The sequence below is a fragment of the Platichthys flesus genome, chromosome 23 (genome assembly GCF_949316205.1).
Source record: "Platichthys flesus chromosome 23, fPlaFle2.1, whole genome shotgun sequence".
NCBI lineage: Eukaryota > Metazoa > Chordata > Actinopteri > Pleuronectiformes > Pleuronectidae > Platichthys > Platichthys flesus.
The window spans coordinates 16308031-16335120 of record NC_084967.1 but is presented as its reverse complement, the minus strand read 5'-3'; the positions used below and the strand labels follow the sequence as shown (position 1 = coordinate 16335120).

The following is a 27090-nucleotide window of genomic DNA, read 5'->3' as shown; positions in this document are numbered from 1 at the left end:
TAACGGACTGGAGGAGGAACAGGAAAATCTCAACAATACAAATATTGAAAAACTGATGGAGCCCGTTACTGTAAGTGAGAATATTAAATAAATATATATTTAGCAAAATGGACTATCTCAAGGCACCTTATGTTGTTTTAAATATATGAGGGAAAGAAGGAAAAATAACTGACCATGTTACTGTATATTATATAAAATTATGATCACTGAAGCTGCAACTTGGCAGAAGTTGTTAAATCATAAGATTAAATTATTTGCTCTTTATGTATGTAATAAAAGAATATAAAACTAGTAGATTTCATGACTAAACCTGCAGACATGACCCACATCAATTGACAGCACAAGTGTAATTAAAACTTCAAATAAAGATTACACAACAACACTACAAGAAACAGGCTTTTATTTAGCAAAAACAAGATGAACAGAGCTCAAAAAGACAACAATTCAAACTGTGAGTGTGTGTGTGTATTAAGTTGATGGCTGTAACTCGTAGCCCAGCGGGTCGAGTCCTCTGTCCAACAGAGAGAGAGACGACTCCCTCAGCTTCTGCAGGAACCTCCTCAGCTCCTCTTTGGAGAAAACCTGCATTTGAGGAGAGAAACAGAGTAAGCAGAGAATGTCTCAGTATTTTAGCTTGAAAAAATATTAAATCTAACATTGATCTATTTATGCAAGCTGTGTTTGTTTTTCTTATGCGTCTTTACCTGGTAGAGACGGTGCTGGTCAGACGAGATGATGTCAGCTAGACGCAGCGCCTCCTGGTGTCTGGTGGAGTTCTGCAGCACGCTGAGCAGCAGGAAGCTGAGACGAGGGAGACACAGAGAACGCAACACCACCATCTGGTGACTGCGCTCCGAGTCCTGCTCTGAATCCTGAAAACACACAACCAAAATAAGCTAGAAGGACTTTTCAAGAACAACCTAAAGCTCAGAGTTAGTTAGGGTTAGGGTTAGTTTTCTAAATGAACAATTCATAGATCCTCGTTAACAGTTACCTGTCTGTTGTCAACCATCCATCCTCCATCAACGAACAGCAGCACATTGTAGATTCTTTCTTTCACGTCTTCAGTCAGGACGTCCAGGCGACAGGACCAGGAGGAGAAAGACGACTGGAAGACACAAAATGACAAATGATGTGGATCCTGAATCAAGAGCATTTGGTTGGATGAGTATTTTCACACTGATCGTGGATGGTTTGTTTGAAAGTAACAGTCGATAGAATGAGCGTGAACCTGGTACTCCTTCTCTCTCATCTCATTGGCGACCGTCTCTGTGAATTTGGCCTCTGGCACTGGTGCCGGCTTCTGGGGGGCGGAGCTGCTGTGAGTGAACCACTCAGTGAACGCCTCATGAGCTTCCTGTGAGACGATAAGAAGATCAAGATCAGATCAATCAACTTTATGATCAATCAATCAATCAATTTTAAATCATAGATACGTCCAAATCAGACTTGATATTTAAACATTAAAACGGAGACTGGAAACCCACCAGGTAGGCTCTGATACACAAGTGTTCTCTGATGGCGTTCTCATCCTCGGCGGGTAAGGTGGCCTGACCGATGCCCGCCCACTGGGAACAGATCTCCTTCATCGAGTCTTCTGGAACTTTAGAGAACACGGCCTTCGCTGCATCGTGTTTCTGCAAAGCTGAGAGAGAGAGACAGAGAAGAACTGCATCATGGTCCTCACTGGATTTCCATGTTCACAAAAACACTGACTGTGTTGAAGTGTACAATAATATAATTGTTGTGGTCAGTCAGTTATTGTATACATAAATAACACATAACACAAAAATAAGTACCCAGAAACTTCCTCATGATGGCGTTGGACTGTTTTAGGGCTTCGGCTCGATGGGCGGGGTCAAACAGCAGCCAATCGATGACTTCGATTTTCCTTTGGTCCTCCTATCAAATCACAGTATCAACACTCCACTCAGTTTAATTTCTTTTACTTTTCATCCATGAATCTAAACAAACATTGTTTTGTACAGTTTGATTTTTCCTCTGTACCTTTGTAGTTGCTGTCTCCAGCGTCTGGCTGTGATGTGTAAACACTGTGTCGTCTCTCTCCCTCACAGTTTCCACCACCAGCTTCGTGATGGCAGCGACGTCCAGGCCTACAAACACAATCGTTCAGTTCACTCTCAGTGATAATGTGGTTTTTCTGACCTCAGTGTTTACTATTCAGTTTTCACTTCTCACCTGCTTCAGTGGCGAGCTCCAGACAGCGGGGGCGGAGCTCCGCCTGGGTGACGGTCTCCAGGAAGGCGGCGTATTGAACTGTGCCGAGATCGGCCGGGAGCTGGCCGACGTAACTCGCCACGAGGTCGTTCTGCTGATCCTGAATCAGAAGGGAAACGTACGCCTTCAACACGTCCACACACAGCTCCTCCTAAGATAGAGAGAGGGGGGGGCGGGACAAACAGGTCAGCACATCAACATGATTAATCTCAAACTATAAATCAAGTGAATCAATAAGAGCCCCCTCTGCTGGACCACAAGACAAACTGTATTTTTTTACCTTCAGTGCCAAACCCAGAGAGCGAAAGAACAGCAGGAGGTGAGACATGAACCGCAGCAGGTGGGAGGGGAGGGGCCTAGAGGACTTCAGCCAATCAGAAAACTCCTCCAACAGACCTGAGAGAGACACCAAGAGGTTGAGATTCATATTTTAGATTAAGAATAATATATTTTCTTTCTATCAGAGTGTGGGTCTCAAAGGAGGAGATGAGAGGTGGTGGTGGTGGTGGTGGTGGTGTGGTGGTGGTGGTGGGGGGGGGGGGTTGTTACCGTCCAGGTCTCCCAGGATGACAAACTTCTGGATGACGTGGTAATGCTCTCCCGTCTCCGCCAACACCCGCTGCACCCACAAACAACAAGCAGCTGGGATTACACTCTATCCAGTCATGTGACGTCAACATTCACCGATCACATCGAGTCTGTTTGAGAGTTTCACCTTCGATTCGGAGGCTTGAAGCTCCTCAAACACCTTTTCCATCGTCCAGCTGAGGAACAGCACAGAAACATTACTCACAATGAAGGTGTTTCAATGAAAAACAGCCACAGTGACCCATGAAATATGGTAATATGTGTATTATATTCAGGCTAATATGGTATTCCTGTGTGTGTGGGTACGTGCTTGTGTGGGTCATACTTCGCCTCCAGGTATTCTCGCGGCAGTGACTCCACTTCCTGGTGGGCCATACCCGATGACATCAGATCCTTTTCCACCAGCGAGTCGACCATCACTCTGAAGTACGCCCACACGCAGTCCTCCCATGACTCACACACTGCCAGGAGCTGACACACACACAAACACAAACACACACGATCAACACCTGGATTTATACATGCCAATTCCCAGGCTGATAATTTAATTTTTATTATTGCAACTTATGAACATATGATTTTACCGGTTTGAGGTTTCCACTCAGGCTGGCGTAGATCGCTCTCTCATATCTGTTTAACTGCTCCTGAAATACACAAAGCAGGTTTAAACATAGTGGGATGTCCTGAGACTGTTATCATGACCGGACCGGGATCACATCTCCAGTGGGTGTTCGTCTTACCTCCTCAGCCATTCTCCAGCAGCAAGCCTTCCAGATTCCTCTCTGAGGGTTTCCTTCCACGGGCTGCAGCTCGGTGCTGCCTGCAGACGATGGAGGAACAGACGGAGAGTGAGAGGTCCTCAGAGCCGTAGTGATGAGAAAGTGACGAGTATGAATTACATCAATAATTTAGTCTTTAGAAAGATTTTACCTGAGTTCATGTTGGGGTCGTGGTAAAGTTTCCATCCTTCCAGAGTTGCTGCTCTCCAGGCCTGACCACAGCGTTTACACAGCCTCTGAGCCTGAACACACACACAGACACACACACCATACCTTTAAATAAAGTATGGACCAAACATGGTGTTGTCTCTCTCTCTCCCTGTCTGAACGTCTCTTCACCTCCTCCGTCATCCCCGCTCTGATCAGGGTGAACAGATTCTTCAGCAGCCGGGCGTCGTCCTCTCTGTCCAGATCAGCCAGGGGGCGCTGCTGCCGGAGAGGAGCATCTGGGTCCTGGACACAAAAACACTTATTATTTGTGTATCTAGTAACACTAGAAATGAGGATGTGTGTGTTGTCGTGGCATCAGGCCTCACCAGCTCAGTGACCAGAGGAACCGTGAAAGCAGCCCCGCTCTTCCTCCTCGTCTTCAGCGCATGAAGAGTGTTCTCCCTGAGAGAGACAGACACACACTTAACAGAGGCCCTCCCAGGATCCTACTTGTTATAAACACACGATTCTGGACGATAAAGCGACAGACGTGAACTCACCAGCAGACATTTTTCGCATAAAATTCTATATTATCAGAAAAATCTCCGATCTGATCCTTGGCAATGCACTCGAGCCAATCGACGACCAGCTGCAACACAGTTACCAGACAGTGAGTGAAGAGCAGTGAGTCAGGTTTGCTTCCTGCTTGTGTGTGTCGTCGTTACCTGGCTCTGTCGAATGACGGCATCTCGCTGAAAGAGCTGCTCCACCACAACCTTCTCACTCTCACTGGGAACCTGCAAACACAAAGAAGCAAACAGAATTAGATCTGGACCAGTCTCTACAAGTCTGTGTTTTGTGTTTCTGTGTATTCGTCAAGGCTGAGGATTAATGTGCGTGTGTGTGTGTGTGTGTGTTTTGATTTGAAAGACACCAAAATGAAAATCAGTTACTTACAGTGTCCGACATGGTGATGTCATTTTCGAGAGTCAACTGGACCCGGTCCCTGCAGAGAGAGAGGTGATCGATGAGAGACAAGCAGACGGACACACAGACAGTCCTTTAGCACGACAGGTACCTGTAGAGTGAGGTGATGAGTCTCCAGGAGCTGCTCTCCTGCAGCAGCAGCCAGCGGACTCCGGCTGTTTTACTGTTCTGACCTGCTCTGAGGACCACGGACTGCAGCACGTCCACCTTGAACATGGTGGGCGACGGAAAGTGAGTAACTTCGCTGCAGCAGTCTTAGTAATTCAGGGTTAGAATTCAAACTGCTATAATAAACTCCTGCAGTTGATCTGCTTTACTTTCACAACACAAACAGATTAGATAAGCACACACACAAAACCTACTTTGTCCTGGCAGAGTGTCTGATAATCCTCCAAGAGCTCAAACACGGCAGAGGAAGAGTGTTTCAGGAAAGATGCAAGGAACTCTGGGAAAAGACTTGCAGCCGCTGAAAAGTTGAAAAACAGCAGCATTAAGACACAAAAGTATTTTAAACCAACAATGCTGAGTAACGGGGGTGCGATTGTTTCAATCACCGGCTTCTCCTGGGTCGTCCTCCTTTAGCAGGGCTGAGCTGAGGTTGCCGATGTCCTCTGTGAAGAAGCTGGTGTTCTCCAGACCCGTAAGAGGGGACGTGAACATGCTGTGGGTCCAGTCACTGTCATCCAGATTCTAGATACATATACACACACCATTAGTAATCGTGGATTATTGTGTCGCTATGCTAGTGAGCGTGTAAGTCCCTCTATAGAGGAACAAGTGTTTCTGTGTCCTACCTGACTGCCGAGTGTGTTTCTGGGCGTGTGTGTGTATCGAGGAGTTCGACCCCCTGGAGCCAAAATGGAGGAAACATCTGGAACCCTGGGAGTTACTGAGACAGAGAGGAGACAGATGAGAGGAATGATATTAGGTTGGACAATCGTCTGTGTGAAATCAGGCTTAAAAGCGGCAGTGTCTGTTTCGTACCAGTCTGTCTGAACAGGGAAGCAGGAGTGTTCCGCACGGAGCGAGCTGGTGTTACAGCGGAAAAGACCGGGCTGCCACCTCCGGGTGACGGGACTGACAACAACAGTTAAGAAAACAACAACACTGACAAATGGGACATTATGGATAAATACTAGTGATAGAGCAGCATTAGTTTTTACTAAAACCATGACCAGCGCCAGGTCTGCCTGACGCCGGGCCCACCAGTAACACATGGGAGGATACAGGCCACCTTCTTCCTTCTCCTGCGGGCAGCGACCGTCACCTCGTCATCCCGCACCACAGGAGACGGTAGCTCACTCTGACCCCTGGAGGACAACACAACACAAACATACTATCAATGACACAACCCAAGAAGGAACCAATGAGTTGTTGGTGCAGCTCCAGATCCGGGAGCAGATCCATTCACTTTCTTTACATTGCAACAAAGGGCCGACGTGATTGGGGGACTGATTTAGTAGATAATAATACAATAACATTACAGTTTAATCAATTTCATTAAACCTTCATGACCAGTTCATTTCAGGACTCTGGTATTAAAACTACTTCAGTCTGAGGCAGCTAATGAATAAGAGTATAAACTACTTTAATATTAACAGGAGACAGTTTACTGCACTAAGTACTTCTTCCTGACATTTACTACGTTACTATGTCATAAACATGAGTGTATTTACAGGGTGGTATTAGTACTTTTACTGCAGTACTACCGAGTTAACGAATGTCAACATTAGCCTGTTAGCACCAGCACTGAGTGTTAGCATGGTTAGCCTCAGCTAGCTCAGTGCACTCACAGAGCAGCGGGCTAAACAACAAGCTGACGTGGAGACGCGCGTTTGAGGAACAGAACTAATAATAAAGAGACTTAAAGGCTATGACGTGTTTAAAGATGTGAGAGAATGAAAGTTACCAGTTCATGTTAGCGAGCTGTCAACTCCCGCTTCACGAGGTTCAACCGCGGCGTCTTCTTCGTGGGCCTTACTCCTCTTCTTCGTTTGTTTGACTTTCGGGCAGATTGGATGCGTGGATGCGCACTGCTGCCCCCTGTGGCTCATTTTGACATTGAATTTTTACTTTTACTGGTTCGGTTCCAACGTTTTGTAAATATAGATTCCCCAAGACTTAATTTTAGAGTTTATAAGCAATAATGAAAAGTTACCATTGTGAATAAATAGTCAACCCAAACTTAATTTGTATTTAAAAAAGCCTGAGTGGTTTTAAACAGGCTTAAAATACATAAACAACTTATATTTGTAATCAGAAGGTAGAAAAAGACAGTGACACGTGGTTTTTAGTAATTTTGACATCTCCATTTAGATTTTATTATCATCTTGTAGTGGTTTATGTCACTTTATAGTCATTTTCACATTAACATACATGTTATCACTCTTTTTCTATACATCTAATCGTAGTTGTATTACTCTTTATAGTAAAATGTTGCATCTTTTTAAATTTTTAATTCACAAGGAAAAATTACTGAAAACAGAAAAGAATGAAAGTAATTATAAAAGTTGTACGATCTAGTGAAAGGCTGAAGTAAAGAGAAAAGTTTTCTTTAAAAGATTTTTTACAGAACTAAAGCCTCTTGGTCTTTTCCACAACTTTATTTACAAAAGTTGCATCTCCCATTTTCTTTCGGCTGTTGTTGGTTAATGAAAAATAACACATGATGTTAAATAATGACATAATAACAATAACATTTATATGTTTACTGTAATTCTGTCACAGTTCATTATGTCCACAGTGCAGTGTTGGTGCTCCTCCAGCAGGGGCGCTGCACCTGTGACCCTCGCTCCAGTACAGTAAACACACCGATGCTCCGGTAGCATTGTTAGTTGTTCGCTAACCCGCTGGATTAACGTCCCTGTTGGACTTTATAACAACTAAACTAACTGCAAGAGGTAAGTAAGTGAAGGTTTAACTTAACCGGGGTAAAGTTTGGTGCGGTAACCACAGACGGAGCGCGTGTGAGCAGGTGGTTAGCATCGTGCTAGCAGGCCGCGGAGCCTCGGGGTTTCCTGAATGAGCGCTACGGCATGGCGAGTCTTGTCGGATTCATGTAGAACGAGATGATTTAGAACGTTTCATTAAATCCGTGATAACTTAAACCTGTCGCTGTTCAGCTTTTCAACACAGCCCAGTTCTCGTTTCAGTGTTAGTTCGTTTATTTTCTAACGTTTCAAAGAGGAAGTGAAGTTTCGGTTAGCAACTAGCGGCTAATGCTAAACTGTTGTAAACACGCAGAGTTTGCACGCAGCGAGAGGTGGTGGTGTCACTACACGTTTTCGTGCATGTGTTTGGTGAATTAATGCTAAAACGTGCACGTGGCTGTTTTTATCGTGACAACACACTAATTAGTATTTAGAGAAACAACAGCTGCCACGTGTAATCAGCAGAACTGTGCAGCGAACACAACTCAGTGTGCAACAGCAGCAATTCACCCTTATTTGAATGTTTAAAAGTGTGTTAGTGAACTCATTTGTGTGACTTGAAGTTGTTGTGTCCTGGTCCTGCAGAGGTTCTCTCTGTGTGTGGGAATGTGAGTGAGTGACGCTGTCTGTGACGTTGTCTGTGATGTTGTCTGTGAGCTGGGACATGTCCGGGCATATTTCCTCTGCACGCGTGTTGTTAGGGGAACAGCTGACTCATGGCGTGTGTCAGCTGCTGGTGGACTGTCCGGACACATCAACCCACTGTTCCCAGCAAGGGTAACATGTGTGGGCAGGTTTCACGTGTCTACTCCTGCAGCTAATGAGGCTTTCATCGTTAATTATTCATTATGCGATTAATTGTTAAACATCATATGTACCTGAAAACTTTTTATTTTATTAATTAATTTCACTTTAATGTCAATACATTACATTTGAGAAGTTTAAACAAGTCAATATTTGTATTTTCAAAACTTTTTAATGATTCAAATCATTATGATTGAGAAATTCAAATCCAAGTAGTTTCAGATATTAGTTATATGATCACTTATTTAATCTTATCTTGTTATCGACTTTAATTTAAATATTCATAGATTTATTAGAACATGGTTTCAGTTTTGTTTTTACCTGTCGTTTAATCTTATCAGGTGACCTTGTGTTTTATGAGGAGTTATGAGCTGCTGTTGTAGTTTTAAACAAGATAAACTCAAACTAAATGATTTTATAATAATCTAATCATCCATTTGAATAGATTACTGCTGCAAATAGCATTTTCATTAGTGATTAAACCTTTGATTAGTATCTTGATTAATCTATTCATGTTTTTATATGAAATGTTGATCTCTGACCTCTATAAATTCCCTGGAAGCCCACGAAAAATAGATATGTTAGTTTTTTTCTGCTAACTGTTCAAAAACCTAAATTATTTCATTTAATATCAGAAGAGACCAAAAAGACAGCGGAAGATCTGTTTGAGAAGCTTTAACAAGCAAAATGTAAATATTATTGTATTTAGAAAAGTATTTCCTTTTTTTTAATAATACATGAAAATCCAATTTGTGATGTGGACTCATGCAGGCTGCAAAAACAGTACATTATGTACAAGTACAAATAATTTGAGGAGGAAGGTGGGAAATTGAGTTTCATTAGGTCTCTAAATGTAGTTTATATGTCAAAATGATGCCAGACTGGATTTGTATCCTCTTCCACTTGATTTCCCAGTGAACCAGTAGACTGGGACTGTGGAAACCCACCCAGGCCACTGTCATGTTAATGTTGGATCCCCGATGACCGTGGTCACCACTGGTTACCCGGGTCACCACTGGTTAGCCTGGTTACGGTCAGCCTGGTTAGCATGTTCCTCTGAGGGATGAGTCATCCTGGACTAGTCTCAGCATGTCTACTCCGAGCTGTGAGTGAATCAGCTGGTACAGTCAGTTAGAACATGAACATACAACACACGCTGCTGCAGCTGACTCAGCCCTGATAGGCCCTGGATGGCCCTGATAGGCCCCAGTCAGACTAGACCAGGCCACTGGGGCTGGTCTAGTCCTGACATGTCTGAGCTGCTTTATAAGAGGCTGCAGCTTGGCTCCGCTCTCACTGCACTTTATCTGCTCTACTTGCACAGGATGGACAGCTGCTGACACCCCCCCCCCCCCCCCTCTGTATATACAGGTAAGACTTTCCTTCACATCTAATTAACAAGCTGTTTATATTCTCAATTATTCATATAACAATTTGATCAGTAAAGTTTCTTACATCTGCCAAATGGTTAGAGTTTATTTTCTAATGTAAACTATTGAGACAATATTTGGTAAAACTGAAATAAAATACTTACAATAAGTTTCAACTGATACATAAACTCCTCACCAATAGTAAAACATCATTAACTGAGTATCTGAATAAGTTCTAATATATATATATATATATATATATATAAGTGTTGATGCTGTCGGAGGATTTCACCTGTAGAGTTAAAGTAACTCTCGGGTTACAAAAGGATAAACTGACAGCTGATGATCAGGTGTCAGTTTGTTTTGCTCAGGTGATGGATTGAGTCTCATCTTGTTTATACACCTTCAGTCCACACAGCAGAAATCCAAGTTACTGAGCCAGTCACAGTTTTTTCTAAAAGATGATAAAGTGTTGATATGAGGAGCTGCAGCCTCCTCCCACTGACCAGTCACATGCAGCTGTTCAGAAATCAGACATAAAGGTCCATCAGTTCCTGCTGCTATTTCACTGGGTCACCACAATCAATATCATCAATAATCAATATCTCAGACGATTTGACTTCTCATCCATCAACCGCTGATCTAAACTTGACTTGTACTAACTTATATCTTAATCATTTACTTTATAAATGTTAATCTGGATCTGTGTTTATGTGCAGGAACGTTCAGCTTCACTATGTCAGCTGTCAGTGAACTCAACACCGACACCAGTGACGACAACAAACTGGTGAGAGCTGACTCCTTCACTGACTGTTCACTCCTCACTGGCTTATTTCCTGTGACTTAACACTTTCCTGTGTGTGTATTTGTTGTGTGTGTTGTGTGTGTAGGTCAGACCAAAAGCCGAGTTCCGCTCTCTGCTGCAACACGCAGGAGCCACGAAAGATGTTTTCACCATGAAGGAGGTAAAACATGTCTCCTACTTTAGAACTGAGAGGGAGAAGCTGTAGTTGTAGTGAAACTAGCTACTTAAGATTCGTTCTGACTCGTTACACATGACCGGGTTTAGAACTACTTCTGTATAATGATGGGAAAGAACAACTGAATCCTTTTTGAAAGCCTCATGTATCCTGATGTCCTTCCTGCAGGTGATGTTCTACCTGGGTCAGTACATCATCCAGAACCAGCTGTACGACCAGAAGCAGCAGCACATCGTCCACTGCTCCCATGATGCACTGGGGCGAGTGCTGGGAGTCGACAGCTTCTCCGTGAAAGAGCCACGGTGAGAAAAGAAGAGAGATGAAGGTTTATTCTTCAGATTCTGTTTCTCAGTCAAAGTGTTGAACATAAAGAAAAAGTTTGTGTGAGGTAATAACACCTGATCATGTTTCAGAGTTCTGTTTGCAATGATCACCAAGAACCTGTTGGCTGTGAAGAGCCAAGGTACGTCTTCATCTTATGTTTCACCCTCATCAGGCTTTTAAAAACATCACATCTGTAAAATGATTGATTGTCACTTGTGTAATGATAAATAAACTATTGTGTATTAATATTCCTTGTTTCTCTTTGTTTCTCAGATTCGCCCGCGAGTGAGAACGAACCAAACGGCAACAGTCCGACAGACAGAGGGACAGAGGTGAGACACACAGCTGGTTACACACATGTTCATCATCATAGCTCACAGCCTGCGTGAAGGTTCTGACAGATTATAGCTTCTGTAATAATAATCACAACACAAGGATTTTCATTTTCAATCTTTTTGTTTTGATGCTGAATTTATGAGAAACCAATAAAACATGTAGCAGAGGGTTCTTCTGGAGATTTATAAAGTCAGAGAACGAGTTTGGTTACAAGTTCTAAATCAACATGTGTTTGTGTCACTAGGAGGCAGAATCAGAAAGCCGCTCTTCATCACCAGACAGGAAGAAGAGGAAAAGAAGGAAGAGGAGGAGAAGGAGGAGCGGCAGGAGTAATGAACCAGGTGAGTGACTCCTGAGGCAACACCACCTTCTTGGTGCTCACACAGGTCATGTGACCTAATGCTGCCACCACCTTGTTCTCCTCAGGCCCCTCCCACAGTGCAGAGGATGATGAAGATGTGGACGAGTCAGAGGGGGAGGAGGAAGAAGAGGGGGCGAAGAGGAGGAGGTCGGACAGCTTCTCCCTCACCTTCGATGACAGCTTGTCCTGGTGTGTGATTGGTGGACTGGGAGGCAGGCGGGACAGACACAGCAGCCAATCATCAGAATCACACAGCACAGTGAGTATCACACACAGACACACTCACAGGCTTTGTCAGTAGAGTTGTTGTGTTGGTTTCTAACACTGACTGTGTGTTTGTGTTTAGTCTGGGAGGTCAGAGGTCACCGTGCCAGCCTCAGACTCAGAAAGCGACAACTTCAGCGTGGAGTTCGAGGTCGAGTCGGCAGATTCAGACGACTACAACGAAGACGACGCTTCTCTGTCGGCCGACGACCAGGTGAACATCCGGTTTCACATGAATGAGTTGTGATGCAGTTAATGTCTTGAACACCTGGAAATCCATTGGTCAGAATTCAAACCATAACCCCGCCCCCGTCCTGTGTGTGTGTGTCCAGGTGTACGAGGTCACCATCTTTGAGAAAGAAGAAGAAGACTCCTTCGATGAAGACACAGAAATCACTGAAGCTGTGAGTCTTCACACAAACACACACACATGAAACACACACACTTTGTTATGTCCGTCTCACAGTGAGTGTGTGTTTTTTCTCTCAGGATTACTGGCGCTGTGTGAAGTGCGACGAGTTGAACCCCCCCCTCCCTAGATACTGCCACCGCTGTTGGACGATGCGACACGATTGGCTGCCTGATGAGTCCCTCAACGCTGCTAACTCCTCCCCCTCCAGTCCGAAAGCTCTGCCCAAAAAACCAACCGACCAATCAGGAGCCAAAGAACCTTCAGGTACCTCTGAGTTCCAGGTCACATGGTCCATCAGTAGTTTGTAGAGGGTCAATTCTATATAACAACATTATTATGGTTATTTATTTAGACGTATTATATTTGTCAGTGATTTTGAGTAAACAAACAAATCATGAGGATGAAGCCGAGTTTGTTTTAGTTTGATAAAGAAAATGAATTTAACCGTTGTTGGATTTTGTCTCCTGAAGGTTCTGATGTCGAGGAAAACGAAGGAGTCGATGTTCCCGACGGGAAACGGGCGAAAACTCCTCTTCTGTCGCAGTGTCTCTCCGACTGCACCTCCTCTGCTCCCGAGTCCCAGGAACTCATCTCCCCCTCCCAGCCCTCCTCCTCCTACTCCTCCTCCCTGGACTCCCAGGAGCTTCTTCAGTCGTCCCTCACCTCCTCACCTGCACCTCCTCCTGGTCCCGCGGTCCCGGAGCTGGAGCGCAGCGTGTCGGAGGAGTGGCGTTTGCCCGAGTCGTGTCTCGACCCGTGTCTCATCTGTCAGTCCCGGCCCAAGAACGGCTGCATCGTCCACGGGCGAACGGGACACCTGATGTCCTGCTACGTCTGCGCCAGGAAGCTGAAGAAGAGGAACAAGCTGTGTCCCGTCTGCAGGCTGCCCATCCAGTCGGTGGTCCTCACCTACCTCAGCTGAAGGCCCCCCCCCCCCCCCCCCTCACCAACAACAGCTGAGACTCAGCCTCTTTCCTCGCCCATCGACTCTACCCTCACCTCCCTCTATGCTCTATTCCACCGACCCTGTCCTCACCCTTGGCTGAGACTCCCTCCATGTCTCACCCCCTCTGTCCTCACCCTCTTCACTTTTAGGCCTTTGACACTACAGGCACTTAAAGACACGTATGTTCAGGTGTAGCTCTCGTCACAGCATGAATCTTATAACATGTTCAGTCTTCACTTAGTCAGTTATTCATCAACTATTTGTGATAATCGATAAGTCGTCTTCATCATATATGACTTTAAACAACATATATGATCTGACGCTTGGTGAAATAAAACGAAAACATCCAGATCTGACTTCTTGGGCTTTGGTAAATTAACACCAGAATAATTCCCTCTTTAATTTCCTGATCTTCTGAATCTTTAGTTCAGTGCGATCACAACCTCCACTTCTTCCATTAATTCAATTTATTTAACCAAATGTCAGATTTTCAGTCACATCATACATTTTCTGGTTAGTTTAACACATTGGAAAATAAAACACAACCTAGAACGTTATGGTTTCTTCTAAGTTCAGGTTCCACGTCATAAAGTTCCTTTGGTAGAAAAGAACAAGTCGACGCATCACCCGAGGAAACAAATCATCTTCACACGTCTGGTTTGGTCTCAATAACTTTAAAACCTAAAGAAGAATTTCCATTCACAGAATATTGAAATGATTGATTTCATTGTTTTTAATTTTTCTTTCAAAGACATGAAACGCTTCCTGGACACAGGAAGACGCTCGTCAGACAAACAAGATTTCACTTAATTTCACATTTTGTATTATAAGGACACTTATTGGCAGATAATCAAAGATAAAAAAAAATTTAATCTGCAGTATTTATTTGGAAAGCGGTAACTATCGAAAGTTTGTCATTCATTCCATTTTGGAACAATTGTTTAAACATTTCCTAGATATTTAAAAAAATCGAAAGTAAGAGGAGGAACTGGTGCATGTACTGGAAACTATCTTCAGAATGTAATGAATTATCATTAATTTATTTATTGCAGTAGGAGGATGTACCTACTTTATACTAACAGATTTTTAGTGCATTCGTCACCAAACTCGTCTTTTTAAAAATACACAAACAACATGATTTCCTTCTTTCATCTGCTTGTGTCCTGATCCCTCGTTGTCACTTGCCTCAGCTGATCTCTCGTTGTCACTCGCCTAAACTGATCTCTCTTTGTCACTCGCCTAAACTGATCCCTCGTTGTCACTCGCCTCAGCTGATCCCTCGTTGTCACTCGCCTCAGCTGATCTCTCGTTGTCACTCGCCTCAGCTGATCTCTCGTTGTCACTCGCCTAAACTGATCCCTCGTTGTCGCTCTCCTCAGCTGATCCCTCGTTGTCACTCGCCTAAACTGATCCCTCGTTGTCACTCGCCTCAGCTGATCACTCGTTGTCACTCGCCTCAGCTGATCCCTCGTTGTCACTCGCCTCAGCTGATCCCTCGTTGTCACTCGCCTCAGCTGATCCCTCGTTGTCACTCGCCTCAGCTGATCCCTCGTTGTCACTCGCCTCAGATGATCCCTCGTTGTCACTCGCCTCAGCTGATCCATCTGACGCTTTAAACAAACTCTCCCAAATGATCCTTCTTACACAGAGTCAGCTCGATGTCAGGTTCGATTCCCTGACGAGTGGAACCTGCTCTGTTGCTGCAACTGATTGTTTCTTCAACATGTTATTTTACTGGTCTATAATTCCCTGGAAAGAATTCTGTTGTTTCATAGAAAATCATATTTATTTACTGTCCAGTTATTGTAAATTTTCCTCCAGAGACAGAAAATTGGACAAAAATGTCTCTAGTTTACAGCTGCATTTATTTTTCTATATAAATTACAACTGCATGATTCTTTCTGGGGAACTTTATTGTAAATAATTAGCAAATTATTTTTCAATATTATGCACCAGTGAAATAAATGTCATCTTCTCATTGTAAGTTTCCTGAAAAGACCTTAAATATTTTCCTGAGAGGAAAACTTCATTTGAATTCTTCACAGATTCAAAACTTTAGAATGTGAAACTTTATTCTATTGTTTATTATTTTGCTGTCCCGGCTGCGCACTGACTCTTAAAGCCGCTGGTAACCATCACTGCACCAGTTCAATCGTTCTTTCCAGGAAACTTGAAACATGAGGAAAGATGTGGCTCCATTATAAAAAGTGTTGATAACATCCTTGATATTTATTTGTGTATTTAAGATGCTTGGAAGTTTATTTTAACGGACACTTTTCTATGAGCTCTTTAAATAATAAGATGAATCTAGTGAGATGTATAATTTCTGTGAACTGAATAAAGTTTAACTGGTCTTTAGTCGGTTTTCTTTTAATTTCTTCTTAAACATTAAACTAAGTCTCAAACATGCATGAATCAGTGATGAACAATAGACTGAACCTTAAATTATTAATATGTAAAATATTAATGACTCGTCTTACTTTTACAGATACTCTATTTACTACTGATGTGTCTACAAGTGTAGTTCTTCATTAGAAACACAGAGGGGCAGTGTGGTCATGCTTTTATGTCTACATATTTTATTACCTAAATCATAATCAGAGTAAGACTGACAAATATAGTTATTGTCAAGATTAACTGCAGTTAAATGAAATCTTGATTTATCATATTTAAGTTATGAGATTTGTACATAACTTGAATTCTACTAATTATCCCAGTTGTGTTTTTTTAATGTTTATGATCGGCACCAGAAATGGACAAATAGGAAATATGCAGCTGTTTTGTTGTGATGTATATTAATAATAAGAATGAACAATAAGAATAAATTGGTGGTTCCAGTTCACACCGGTTCTCTACTTTAAACATCTTCCCACATTCATCTGGTGAAAGTTCTTCAGAAGCCATGAACAGTAAAATCTGAGTCACTGTTTGAAAAGTTTCAACAAACAGTTGTTTGACTTTCTGATGAAGATCGAGCTCTACCTCCGCTTCCAGCTCCGAGCGACAGAGAGAAGAAGAAGTGAAGAAGAAGTGAAGAGGAAGTGAGATCCTCTCCTGAATCCTGAGCAGGAGGCTCAGTGTCCTTGCCTCAGGCGGCCGGCGGTGTTCACTTAGTTAAACACACTTTGAAAACATGATCTGAATATTTGCTTCACACCTTCTCCACGCTGCTCTCTATGGAAAATAAAGAGTTTAACGTGCGGAATCGCTCTCGTCTGCTGGAAATAAAAAATGTTCCCACATCGGAGAATAGCTCTGTTTCTGATTTGTACAAGACAAAGACTAAAAATAGCATTTTATTGTAATTCCGTGTACATTTCAAACATTTAATTTGCAAAACGATTAATTGGATAATCCAGTGAAGAATTGACAGATGAACAACGGTGGAGATAACGGCTGTGTGTTCATGTGATGATGTAAAACAAGGCTAAATCTGAACATGGCTCTAACCTGCACGAGAGCTGAGCTTGTGTCTGAAGCTGCAGTGAAACGCACACATTGTTCCTCACAAGGTTCAACACAAATCCAGTTTCAACACAAATCCACTTTATTTGGATTTTAGAATTAGTCAGAGTTTCGGGAACTCCATTCCAGAACAACAAGGTTAATCATAGAGATGCTGCGACTGTCTGAAGTGTTTACAGAACCCACGAGTCCCTCTAAACTACACACAGATACACACAAACACGTACTGTTCTCCTCGGGTTGAGAACCACACACATGCAGTAAAAACCTACTCTATGTGCTCGACACTCTGTTTGGCTTTCCCTGGCGGATCTACTTTCAGCTCGACTCTTTAAGGCACGACGCTGGTGGCTGAAAGAGGCAGAGAGAAGCCCGAAGAGACACAGACACACATCAAACTCTGACCTGGGAGTTTTCTCACAGAACAACACACACACACAGTTTCGTGAAGTTATTTGGCCCCAAGCAGGTTTTCATGAGCACGTTTCTGAGACTAATGCTCAGAAGGAAGCTCATGAAAAGTGTCAAAAGGAAAAGGATGTGTTCATTTCAGTCTGTGCACGTGGAGGACATGTGCTGACCTGGTCCAGGCCGAGTGTCCGTCCACGGCGGGAGGACAAAGACACAGAACCGGCCCGACGCTCGTGTTGCTTCAGAATCTAAAGACGTGAAAACTCGGAGGAATCGACGATTCCAGTTTTCACCTGAAATCAAACCAACAAATCACTTTGAGAAGAGAAGACATGAGGTTTATCATCCGACCACAAATTAAATCTCTGATTCGAACTCGAGCTCCACATCAAACACGTCGGCCGGCTCCGGAGGAAAAGAAGAACGCAAATATACAACAGTTTTAATGGTGGCGATTATTAATGTTTAGAAGATAAATGTGTTCAATTACACTTCAGAGCTCGAAGAATTAGAATCCATTCACATGTCCACCTGGTACATTATGACACATTGAACAGACAGAATCAGGAGCACGATCCTGTGTAGAAGGAACTAGACTCAAATAAATCATGAAGCAGTGAAATATGATAAACAAGTGCATTTCTGTCCTAATCCAATAAAAACATCAACAAAATCTGAACAGTTTTTCACTTTAGCTTCAATTTCCAATCCAGAATGTTTGTTTCAAGATTTTTTAAAACTCTGATGTGATAAAGAGGCTTTTAAACAAATGCACTGACTGGGAATGTAAATTCTGTAAAGTCAAACTTTACTCGGTCAGTAAAAGTACTTCTTGCAGTTCAGTCCTATATTAACTGGATTGAATAGATTTCAACACGTCACCTTGATTCTGGATTTATTTTCAGCATTATTTCAACAATTCGTACGCAGCCGGTCTTCAGAAGACACTTCAATCACTTCCTCTCATGTGCAGAAAAACATAAACAAAAAATCAAAAACACAGCAAATATCTATGAAGTGTGTTTTTACAAAAGAAATAAAATCATACACTGTAAAAAACAAAGTGAAAGTCACTTAAAGGGGTCGGGCTGTTCAGACCGCATGATTAGGCAGCCATGATTCTTTACAGGAAGTAAAAACAAGCTGGTCACTCTTGTGACATCACAAAGCAACTTGATTAACACAATAAAAACTAAGTGGCAAGTGTCAGTCCATTAAAATGATGAATTTCTTTTCGTGTAAGCAAATGAAAAGCTTCGAGCCGCACACACAAAGAATAATACTCCACTGGGTCGTGAGCGTAGGAACTAGTATAGTGGGATTTAGTTACTGGTTTGTGGTTATACTTTACTCATCGTACCCTGAATTCCCTCTGGTGCCGTGAGGACCAAACCAAGAGCCCTGATTGGCCAGTGGTATGTACCGTAGTGGGTTTTCATTGATCGATTATTTTTAGTTGAGTGTTTTTTCACACGTTTTGGATGAAGGCTCCTCCCTGTTGAACGGAAACAGACAAACTGACCTCAGATCAGCCGCTAGAGGCAAATTCAACTCAAAGTCTACAGATGGACAAAATGGTCACAAAGCGTCCGGCGGCTGAGAAACGTCCACGAGGGAGTGGACACTCGTTTCTCTCCTTCACGTCTTCGTCCTTCTTAAAAATCTTCATCGTCTTCTTCTTGAGTCTTTATAAAGTAAAGTGTAGAGAAGCCAAACACAGACATCGGGTTGCCCGGTCTGCAGATCACAGATCAGTCCCGTTATAAAAATAATCCTTTGATTTCAAAGAGCGCCCGTCTGAGGCTGTGTCGCCATTTTGCATCCCCCCCCCCCCCCCCCCCCCCGGTGCTCGTTCAGGGATGCCAGGTGGAAGGACGCCCAATCAGCTACTCCGTCTAAATTCAACACTTAATTAGTCCCAAGTCTGGATCCCAGAGCTCCTCCCCTTTAGTACTTATATGGTCCACAGCTTCCTGCGGCCGCACTAGCCCCTCCCACTGCAGTCCTCACGCCAGTCTGCGAGCTCCTCCTCTTTTGAGTCTTTAAATGGAAAACAACATCCTGTGTGTCACAAGCCACCGGCTCCTCGCCCCGACCCCTCCTCCAGGTCAGAGGTCAGAGGTCAGTGACCTTGTTCTCCAGGGCGGCAGCGATCTGCTGGAGGCGGAGCGTCAGCTGCTTGTTCTGAGCAGCCGGGTCCTCGTCCAGCGACTGGATGATCTGAAGAAGATTACACATTCTTACCACTTTAATCTTAATTTATTAAAACTGTTGGATTCTGTTACTGTAATAAAAACATTTCTAGAACTTCGAAATGGGATCTGATCCAAACTGGTTCCTCACCACGTCGTAGTACTTGCTGGCGTACTGGTACAGCTCGTGTAAGGCCAACTGGGGGTTCAGCTTGTCTGTGTGTTCCTACCAAGAGGAAACAAAGGTTCAATATTAAAACTGTTAAAGTCCTCTTACACACACTCACACACAGACACACACTTACCCTGGACACCTCAGCGAGGTGTGTGTTCATGTCCTGGTCACTGACGGGAACCATCTGTCTGATGCCTTTATAGTAACTACAGGAGGACACACACACACAAATCAACACTTTATGACAGTAAATCAATAAAAACAGATTAATATACAGTTTTAATACGAATGATTTCAGATCCAGGATTAATTAGAACGTGTCAGTGAAGCGTTAAAAACCTTCATGACTTCCAGAACCAGCAGAAACACTGAAGATCATCTTGTATTTATAATTTATATATCTGTATTCATTTGAATTTATTAAATCGTTCAAACATTCACGTTTTCTTTGTACTTATTTATCGTCTTTGTTCTATAAATAACATTCTGCTGCTGTCGAGTGTCATGTGACGTCGACCAGCTCCTCCTCCCACGTTCTAATAAATCAACTTATTAAATAAACTCACTCGTCCACCATCTTCTTGTACGTGGAAATCTCTTTTGCATAGAGCAGCTTGTTGCTGGGGGACTCCTGCAGACAGAGGGAGAGGGTTAGTGTGTGTTTGTTTGTGTGTGTCTGTCTCTCTGTGTGCGTCTGTGAGAACTGACTCTGCTGAGTTTGTGCTCCGTCTTGGTGCAGGCGTCGATGAACGTCTGGGAGATGACGTGCAGCGACGCGTCCACCACCTCCGTCACGTGCACGTCGAAGATGTAGTGGGGGTTTCTCAGGATGGTCACCCAGTAACGCATCGGCAGGCTGAGGACGCACACGCACACACACACACACACACACACACACACACACATACTGGAGTCAGGACTTAACACACCAGGTTGGGATCTTCACATCAAACTAAGAGTCACACAAGAGTTTCCTGAGTGTGAATGATCCAATTATACATTTTATTAATTCACAAGGCATGTGCGTGCATCAGAGTTTTTATTTATAAACACTCGTTCCTTGTCAGTTTGTGATTTTTAAAGATCTGCTGACTCTCCTCCTCCTCCTCCTCCTCCTCTTCCCTCCTCCTCTTCCCTCCTCCCTCCTCCTCCATAACCCTTGTCAATAATTCACTTGTGATGAATATTTCATTGTCAGACTTGTTTGTGTGGGAGTGGCTTCCCGCTGATTGACAGGCCCAGTTCGTGGTCAGGTTGAAAATAGACATGTTGAATAAAAAGCTTTGTTGCTCAATCTGTCTCCATTTCCTCTTTTCTTCCTCCTCCTCCTCCTCCTCCTCTTCCTCATTCATCCGTCCTGATAACAACCTGCCAATTAAAGCTCACACTTCCAATAACGAATAGTTAATTAGCTGAGCTGATGAGGTGCCCCCCCCCCCCACACACTTTAATCATTTCTCTAGTGACTTCTCGTCTCCAGCTGAGATTCACAGAAGCTTTGAAGAGAGGTCTCAACCAATCAGAGTCGTGGTTCTACCGGATGATTTGAATGGTTTCTACCTGTTGGTCTTCCAGATGTGCAGCGTCTCCTCGTCCACGTTGTCGTGTCTCAGCGCCTGCTCGTCCAGGAAGTCAAAGAAGTACTTGACGGCCGGAGGGACGACGGAGCCCGAGCACAACACGCTGCGGAAGAAGTCGTCCACGAACTGCTGCAGCGTCCCCTGAGACACACAGAGACGGAACAAGAAGAATTAAAGTACTGAGTACTAACTATGGAGTACTGAGTGTGAGTGAAAGTACTCGGTTACCTTGACGGACAGCAGCCTGGTCAGGTAGATCTCAGTGATGGCCTTGGTCATGGCCTTGTCCTTCATGCTGCCTCTCTTGGACTTCCCCTCGTCCAGCTCGTCCGCCGGCCGCACCAGGTGGAACGTGTTGTCGTCCTCCAGCAGAGCGTTTTCTGGAGGACACAGAGAGACCAGAGCGGTTTGATGATCCAGGTCTCAAACCACATCGTCAGCCGAGTTCACCAGTTAATCTCAGTTTCAGAAGAGTTCTTCTCAGGATTGTGTGTGTGTGTGTGTGTGTGTGTGTGTGTGTGTGTACATACTCTCTTCCTGGCTGTCCTGGTGCTGATGGAACGCCTGTGTGTGTAGAACTCTGGACAGAACCAACGTGGCGTTATCACGAACCTGAAAGACGAGTGGAAAAGACGAGTTAGTAGCTGAGTGACTGTGGCTGATCCTCAGAGTTTGACTTCCTGTTGGTTTTCCTGCAGATTGAGGAAAACGTCTCTGTTTCTGTTTTATTCCTGTTTATAATAAGATAAACTGTAAATCTTAACATCTCATCTAACAGCTGCAGTAGAGTTGAACTTTGCTCTCAAGGCTGTGTCCTCTCAGATGTCGCTCCACTGCACCGACGACAGTTCCTCTCAACAATTAGTGAATAAAGCTTTGAGAAATAAAGGGAAGTTAATTACGCTCCATTCAGACGGGATTATCGTTACAGGAGGAGACGAGGGAATTCAATATTCCCCTGGCTGCTCGTAATTAAACCCTTCTGCAGTTCTGAGTTCTACTCGCTGAGGAGCGACAGGATCTGGTTTCTAATGGACTGAGGAGAGGGAAGGACGGCTGAAGGGGAGTGGAGAGGAGGAGAGGAGGAGAGGAGGAGAGGAGGCGTGATGTGAATCTGAGCAGAGGAAGAGAAGCGTCCTCCTCACGTTGTAATGAGCCAGAGTGTTGAGCTTCTTCCAGCGTCCTTCTTTCTGAGAGGTCAGGTCCAGGTCGGACAGGATCTGACCCGTGGAGCCGGGGCGCCACTCTGTGGACACACAGGGAAATTAACAGGAGGGTTTTATGTGACATTCAGCTGAGAGGAAGAGGAAGAGGAAGAGGAAGAAGAAGAGGAAGAAGAAGAGGAAGAGGAAGAAAACACAACAAAAGATGTTTCTTACCCAGAGCGACACTCTCCACCTTCGGTCTCTGTGAGTACGGGAGGTTCCTGTAAACCTGATCGATGATCTTCTCTTTCACCTGCAGGGCAGAACAAGCAGATTTGAATTTATTAAATGTATGATAACATTTTTCTTAAATTATATTTCACTCCCATTAATAACTCTGATATTATTTTAAAAGAAGTGAATTTGTTTCCTGACGTCAACACAGAGAAAGAATCGAACCTGTGTGATGCTGTCACAGCTCAACACCTTCACTGGAGTCACGTCTGGTCCCTCCCCGTGCACCAGCACCTGCAGAGTCTGACACCACACACACACGTCAATCACACACTGATCCTGAGCACACACACACGCACACACACACACACACACACACACACACACACACAAACACACACACACACTCACCAGCACAGAGTACTCCACGTCGTCTCCCAGCAGCCCCGTGTCGTTCAGTGTGTACTTGGCTTTCTTCATCTTGGCGTCCACAGGTCCTTTCTCCACCTGGTGCTTCAACGCCTTGAACAGTTTGTACAGAGGTTCTCCTGCCGTGTCCTACACACACACACAGAGACGCACACAGACACACACAGACACACACAGACACACACAGACACACACACTGCCGCTTTAAAGAGTGTAAAGATGATAAAAGTATCACTGTCCTCATTTCAAACAATACAATCATAATCGCCTCCTGGTTTTCTAAGTTTCACAGAGTTGAAGTTCCTCCAGTGGAACTTTTCAGAAGCTGTCAGGACTTTAGCTTCTGCTGATCACAACCAAAACAACAACAACAACAACAGTAGAAATGTGCCGTGTGCAGCTGAAGTGTGAGAACAACACAACTCAGTGTGTGAGAAAGTTAAATCAGAGACACATCCGCTGCTGTCGTCACTTTCAACTTCTCAAATAAACAAAACACACAAAGCTAAACAGAAATAACAGGTTCACTGAGCGAGTTTCAGAGTTTCCTCCAGGCAATTAGAAGTGAAGGACCAGGAGGAGGAGGAGGAGGAGGAGGAGGAAGAGGAAGAGGAAGAGGAGGAGGAGGAGGAGGAGGAGGAGGAGGAAGAGGAAGAGGAAGAGGAAGAGGAGGAGGAGGAGGAGGAGGAGGAGGAGCAGAAACAGATGGAGACCACGTAGAATAAGTGAAAGGCTTTGTGTTACCCTGAGGAACTGATAGAGACAGATGGACATCCAGTTACACAGCATCCTCTCCACCACCGTCTCCGACCTGCACACAGACACACACACACACAACATTAGAGCTGTACACAACATCATTTCTTCCTCTTCTTCTTATATTTTGTGATTGTGAAAATTTCACAGTGTAAATCAACAATGGTAAAGTAATAACGTGTGAGTGCCCCCCCCCCCCCTCACCTGCGGAGCATCAGCTTTGGGTGTTTGCTCTGCACGTGCTCGTCCATCAGCTCCAGCAGCAGCGTCCTCATGATGTCTGTGTAATACTCCAGTTTGCCGTGCAGCGCCACCGTCAGGAGGGAGGCGAAGTAACCGCGGGAGCGAGCGTTGAAGTCCGGCCGACTCTCCAGCGTGTGGATGAACTGGAGCCGCACAGAACCAGGGCATTTCAAAATACTGCAAATTGATGAAGACGATGATTTAAACAATCCTTCGAGGATGAAACTCACGTTGATGAGGAAGGTTTTGCTGTTCAGCAGGTTGGAGAACTGGGTCAGCGCCTGGGCCACGATGGCCTTGCGGGCTTCTGGGATCTGGATCTGCCCGGTGATCATGGCGTCGTTGACTCCGTCCTTCGACGGCAGGAAGAAGTTCCGGTCGGTGTAGGTCTTGTAGTCGAGGAAGGGGATCCGGGCCTCGCTCAGCTCGCTGGTGTGGTCCTCCATCTCTATCATCAGGTCTGAGGGAGACACACAAACATCTCATCCACCGTCTTCACACTGGATTCTACAGGTTCGGTCATGTGACCTCTCAGCGTGCGGTCATGTGACCTTCAGGTGAGCGTACCCGTGAACTCCTTCTTGCAGCGATCTCGGACACTTTCCTCCAGGTTCTCCAGCTGGTGTCTGACCTTCTCGTATTCCCGCTCCGCCTGCTGACTCTTCCTCCTGTTACACACACACACACACACACAGACACACACAGACACACACAGACAGACGAAGCTGTTGAAACATATCTATGATATATATAAAACACTTCTCTCTGTGCCGGTCTCTTAAATATCTTGTGATGATCGGACCTGTAGCAGTAGACGGACACGGCGATGAAGAGGAGCATGGGCACGAGGACGGCCGGGATGATGATCGCCAGAGGAATGTCGTCTTTCCTGGCGTAGTACACGGAACCCACGAGCCACTCGCCGTGACCGAACTTCACCTGAAGAGACGGAGACCGAACATGTGAGGGAGTTCAAGAGGTCAACACCATTTATGAAATATTCAGAGTATGATGAAGTCACTTTGAGTCTGAAGGAAACGTTAAAAACACCATGAGGCATCTGACTTTTCTTTAGTCTTTGAGTTTGACAGTTAGAGTCTGGAACGATGGAGTTAGAGCACAGAGGAGCTCAGCAGACACTCGCCCCCCCCCCCCCCCCCCTGTGATGTGATGGTTTGTATTTTTACCACGAGCTCCAGCAGGTCGTTGGTCGTGTCCCTGCGGTGGCGCTTGGATCTGGCTTTGGGCTGCGTGGACGGCGCCTCCAGGATCAACTTGTCGTCCTGTTCCGAGTGGACAGAGAGAAGGAATGAGACGCTGAAGGAAGAGGTGGTCATGTTAAACCTCTGGAGCTTCACTGCTCTGCTCCGTGTTTACCTGCAGGATGTTCACGTGACAGGAGGCGTCGCCCACGAACGCCTGAGCCTCTTTGGCGCTCATCGCCTTGGAGAAGCCTCGCCCCTGAGAAGAGAGAGAGATCGGTTCAGACCCAGACACGAGGAGGGAGGTTTGGTTTAACATGTAATAAACTCCTCTTCCTCACGGTCACGATGATGATGCTGGTCTCCGTGATGACGTTCTTCACGAGGCCGTTGAAGCTGGGGTTGGGGTGGTAGACGAAGTTCTTCAGGTCCTCCGTCATGTTGTCCAGCTGCAGCGAGGTCCTGAGCACCTGCGTGTCCAGAGAGCTGTTCACCTCCGGAGAGAAGAACTGCAGCACCGTGTCGTTCTTACTCAGGAACTCCTGGACAAACTGATGGAGACACGGAGACGACAGGATTTAACCTGAGTGTGTGAGACAGCTGAGGACAACACATAAACACCGGAGGAAGAGAAAGACTGGAGCGGAGGAGCGGAGGAGAAGAATCGATCTGCAGGAGCGATAAATGAAAACTAACTTTCTGCAGAGAACTGAAGCTGGAAAATGAAGGAGCACTTTGAAAGCAACGAAGAAGAAAACTCCATCAATCTGCCACTGCAGCAACACAACTTTCTGCACACACACAGACACACACAGAGAAACGTACCTCCTCCCGAGCGGCCGCCTGTGAGAACTCGTCAGTAGAGGAAACTTTGATCGCAGCTTTTTGGATCAAGTCAAAACCATTTCCCACGACCACGATCCTCCGACCACCACTACACACACACACACACACACACAGACACACAAACTCCATATTTAGACTTGTGAACTGTGTACTGTAATTTTGTCTCTCAGTGATCAGTGTGGAATCTAAGATAAAATAACTCTAATGTGTGAGAGGTCAGTTTCAAAGCCCACTCACCACAGGAAGCTCTCTTTGGGGTGATAGTCTGTGATCTTGGGGTTTTCAGAGAACTGGTACTTCACCTCCACCTCCTTGGTCGTGTTCCTTCCGTATTTCACCGTCACCGTTAACGGGTCGGAGGGAACCTTCTGTCCCCGGTACTTCCCCGTCTTGCAGGTGATGACCTCGCCGAAGGAGAGACTGCAGGGACGCAGGAGGACACAGAGCGTTAACGTCCCCGAGGAAGACGAAGAACAAACACACATGTGATCGGGTGGAACTCACATCTCACAGGGAACTCCGCCCACTGTGACGGTGATGTCGTCTTTACTCGCCGTGTTCAGGTCGGTTCCCCTGATGGTGATCACGGTTCCTCCGGCTGCTGGACCCTTCACCGGCTCAACGGTCAAAGGTTTAGGATCCTGGACAGAAGATATATCAAGTTAGAGAGTTGTACTTAGAGGCTGATGAAGAGGAGGAGGAGGAGGAGGAGGAGGAAGAGGAGGAAACAGCTCTGAAGCAATTTACTTAAACTTCACATGAGGAGATGAAATAATAGTTTAATCAGTATTGGAAACTTTTGATAGTTCACATTATTATAGGAAACAAGAAGAGATGTCATATCTTCCTGTTTCCTGCCCCTTAGGACACATGACTGGAAGAAGAGCGCCACCAAGTGTCCATCTAATATATTCACCACAGCAGAGGATGGAGATCTGCTTTA

At 44.8% G+C, this 27090-nt stretch overlaps 3 protein-coding genes across 7 annotated transcripts in view; 1 reads left to right on the top strand and 2 right to left on the bottom strand.

The window, feature by feature from the left end:
* Window positions 1-383: 383 nt before the first annotated feature.
* On the bottom strand, window positions 384-6774 carry nup107 (nucleoporin 107). The gene is made up of 27 exons (XM_062383151.1): window positions 6652-6774; window positions 5970-6052; window positions 5727-5819; window positions 5537-5631; window positions 5297-5432; window positions 5105-5208; window positions 4834-4949; window positions 4713-4761; window positions 4481-4552; window positions 4316-4404; window positions 4142-4217; window positions 3945-4058; window positions 3757-3847; window positions 3567-3646; window positions 3411-3470; window positions 3152-3297; window positions 2954-3002; window positions 2788-2857; window positions 2519-2634; window positions 2200-2389; window positions 2008-2114; window positions 1800-1902; window positions 1488-1645; window positions 1232-1357; window positions 995-1108; window positions 705-872; window positions 384-582 (listed from the first exon to the last, which is right to left on the bottom strand). The coding sequence occupies exons 1-27, from the start codon at window positions 6657-6659 to the stop codon at window positions 469-471; spliced, it is 2727 nt and encodes a 908-aa protein (XP_062239135.1). The 5' UTR covers window positions 6660-6774; the 3' UTR covers window positions 384-468.
* Window positions 6775-7501: 727 nt separating this feature from the next.
* mdm2 (MDM2 proto-oncogene) lies at window positions 7502-15827 on the top strand. The gene is made up of 13 exons (XM_062382527.1): window positions 7502-7642; window positions 9801-9847; window positions 10566-10633; window positions 10737-10811; window positions 10995-11128; window positions 11240-11289; window positions 11424-11482; window positions 11731-11827; window positions 11913-12106; window positions 12194-12325; window positions 12444-12515; window positions 12601-12787; window positions 12994-15827. Exons 3-13 carry the CDS (start codon window positions 10583-10585, stop codon window positions 13443-13445), a joined length of 1503 nt encoding a protein of 500 aa, XP_062238511.1. The 5' UTR covers window positions 7502-7642; window positions 9801-9847; window positions 10566-10582; the 3' UTR covers window positions 13446-15827.
* A 2400-nt stretch (window positions 15828-18227) lies between these two features.
* Window positions 18228-27090, bottom strand: part of LOC133948636 (plexin-B2-like) — a 92063-nt gene continuing 83200 nt past the window's right edge. For all 5 annotated transcript variants that reach the window (XM_062382526.1, XM_062382521.1, XM_062382522.1 and 2 more), the window contains 23 exons: window positions 26652-26788; window positions 26385-26567; window positions 26127-26235; window positions 25643-25852; window positions 25477-25560; window positions 25287-25382; window positions 24902-25038; window positions 24667-24767; window positions 24330-24559; window positions 24061-24242; window positions 23845-23911; window positions 23083-23229; window positions 22897-22974; window positions 22672-22750; window positions 22438-22538; window positions 21823-21904; window positions 21521-21672; window positions 21273-21433; window positions 20421-20568; window positions 20279-20343; window positions 19843-19918; window positions 19689-19763; window positions 18228-19565 (listed from right to left, as the gene is read on the bottom strand). In XM_062382526.1, the coding sequence (XP_062238510.1) occupies window positions 19461-19565; window positions 19689-19763; window positions 19843-19918; window positions 20279-20343; window positions 20421-20568; window positions 21273-21433; window positions 21521-21672; window positions 21823-21904; window positions 22438-22538; window positions 22672-22750; window positions 22897-22974; window positions 23083-23229; window positions 23845-23911; window positions 24061-24242; window positions 24330-24559; window positions 24667-24767; window positions 24902-25038; window positions 25287-25382; window positions 25477-25560; window positions 25643-25852; window positions 26127-26235; window positions 26385-26567; window positions 26652-26788 (2805 nt within the window). In that variant the 3' untranslated portion in view covers window positions 18228-19460. The remainder of the gene's footprint in view (window positions 19566-19688; window positions 19764-19842; window positions 19919-20278; window positions 20344-20420; window positions 20569-21272; window positions 21434-21520; window positions 21673-21822; window positions 21905-22437; window positions 22539-22671; window positions 22751-22896; window positions 22975-23082; window positions 23230-23844; window positions 23912-24060; window positions 24243-24329; window positions 24560-24666; window positions 24768-24901; window positions 25039-25286; window positions 25383-25476; window positions 25561-25642; window positions 25853-26126; window positions 26236-26384; window positions 26568-26651; window positions 26789-27090) is intronic.

Excerpts from the sequence above, each read along its gene's own strand:
- nup107 (XM_062383151.1), bottom strand. Across the intron at positions 4,405-4,480 it reads CCGTCATTCGACAGAGCCAG|CTGGTCGTCGATTGGCTCGA; the intron begins GTAACGACGACA and ends ACTGTGTTGCAG. Across the intron at positions 3,471-3,566 it reads GCTGGAGAATGGCTGAGGAG|GAGCAGTTAAACAGATATGA; the intron begins GTAAGACGAACA and ends TGTGTATTTCAG.
- mdm2 (XM_062382527.1), top strand. The coding sequence starts at position 10,583 with ATGTCAGCTGTCAGTGAACTCAACACCGACACCAGTGACGACAACAAA. Across the intron at positions 10,812-10,994 it reads ATGTTTTCACCATGAAGGAG|GTGATGTTCTACCTGGGTCA; the intron begins GTAAAACATGTC and ends TCCTTCCTGCAG. Across the intron at positions 11,129-11,239 it reads TTCTCCGTGAAAGAGCCACG|AGTTCTGTTTGCAATGATCA; the intron begins GTGAGAAAAGAA and ends ATCATGTTTCAG.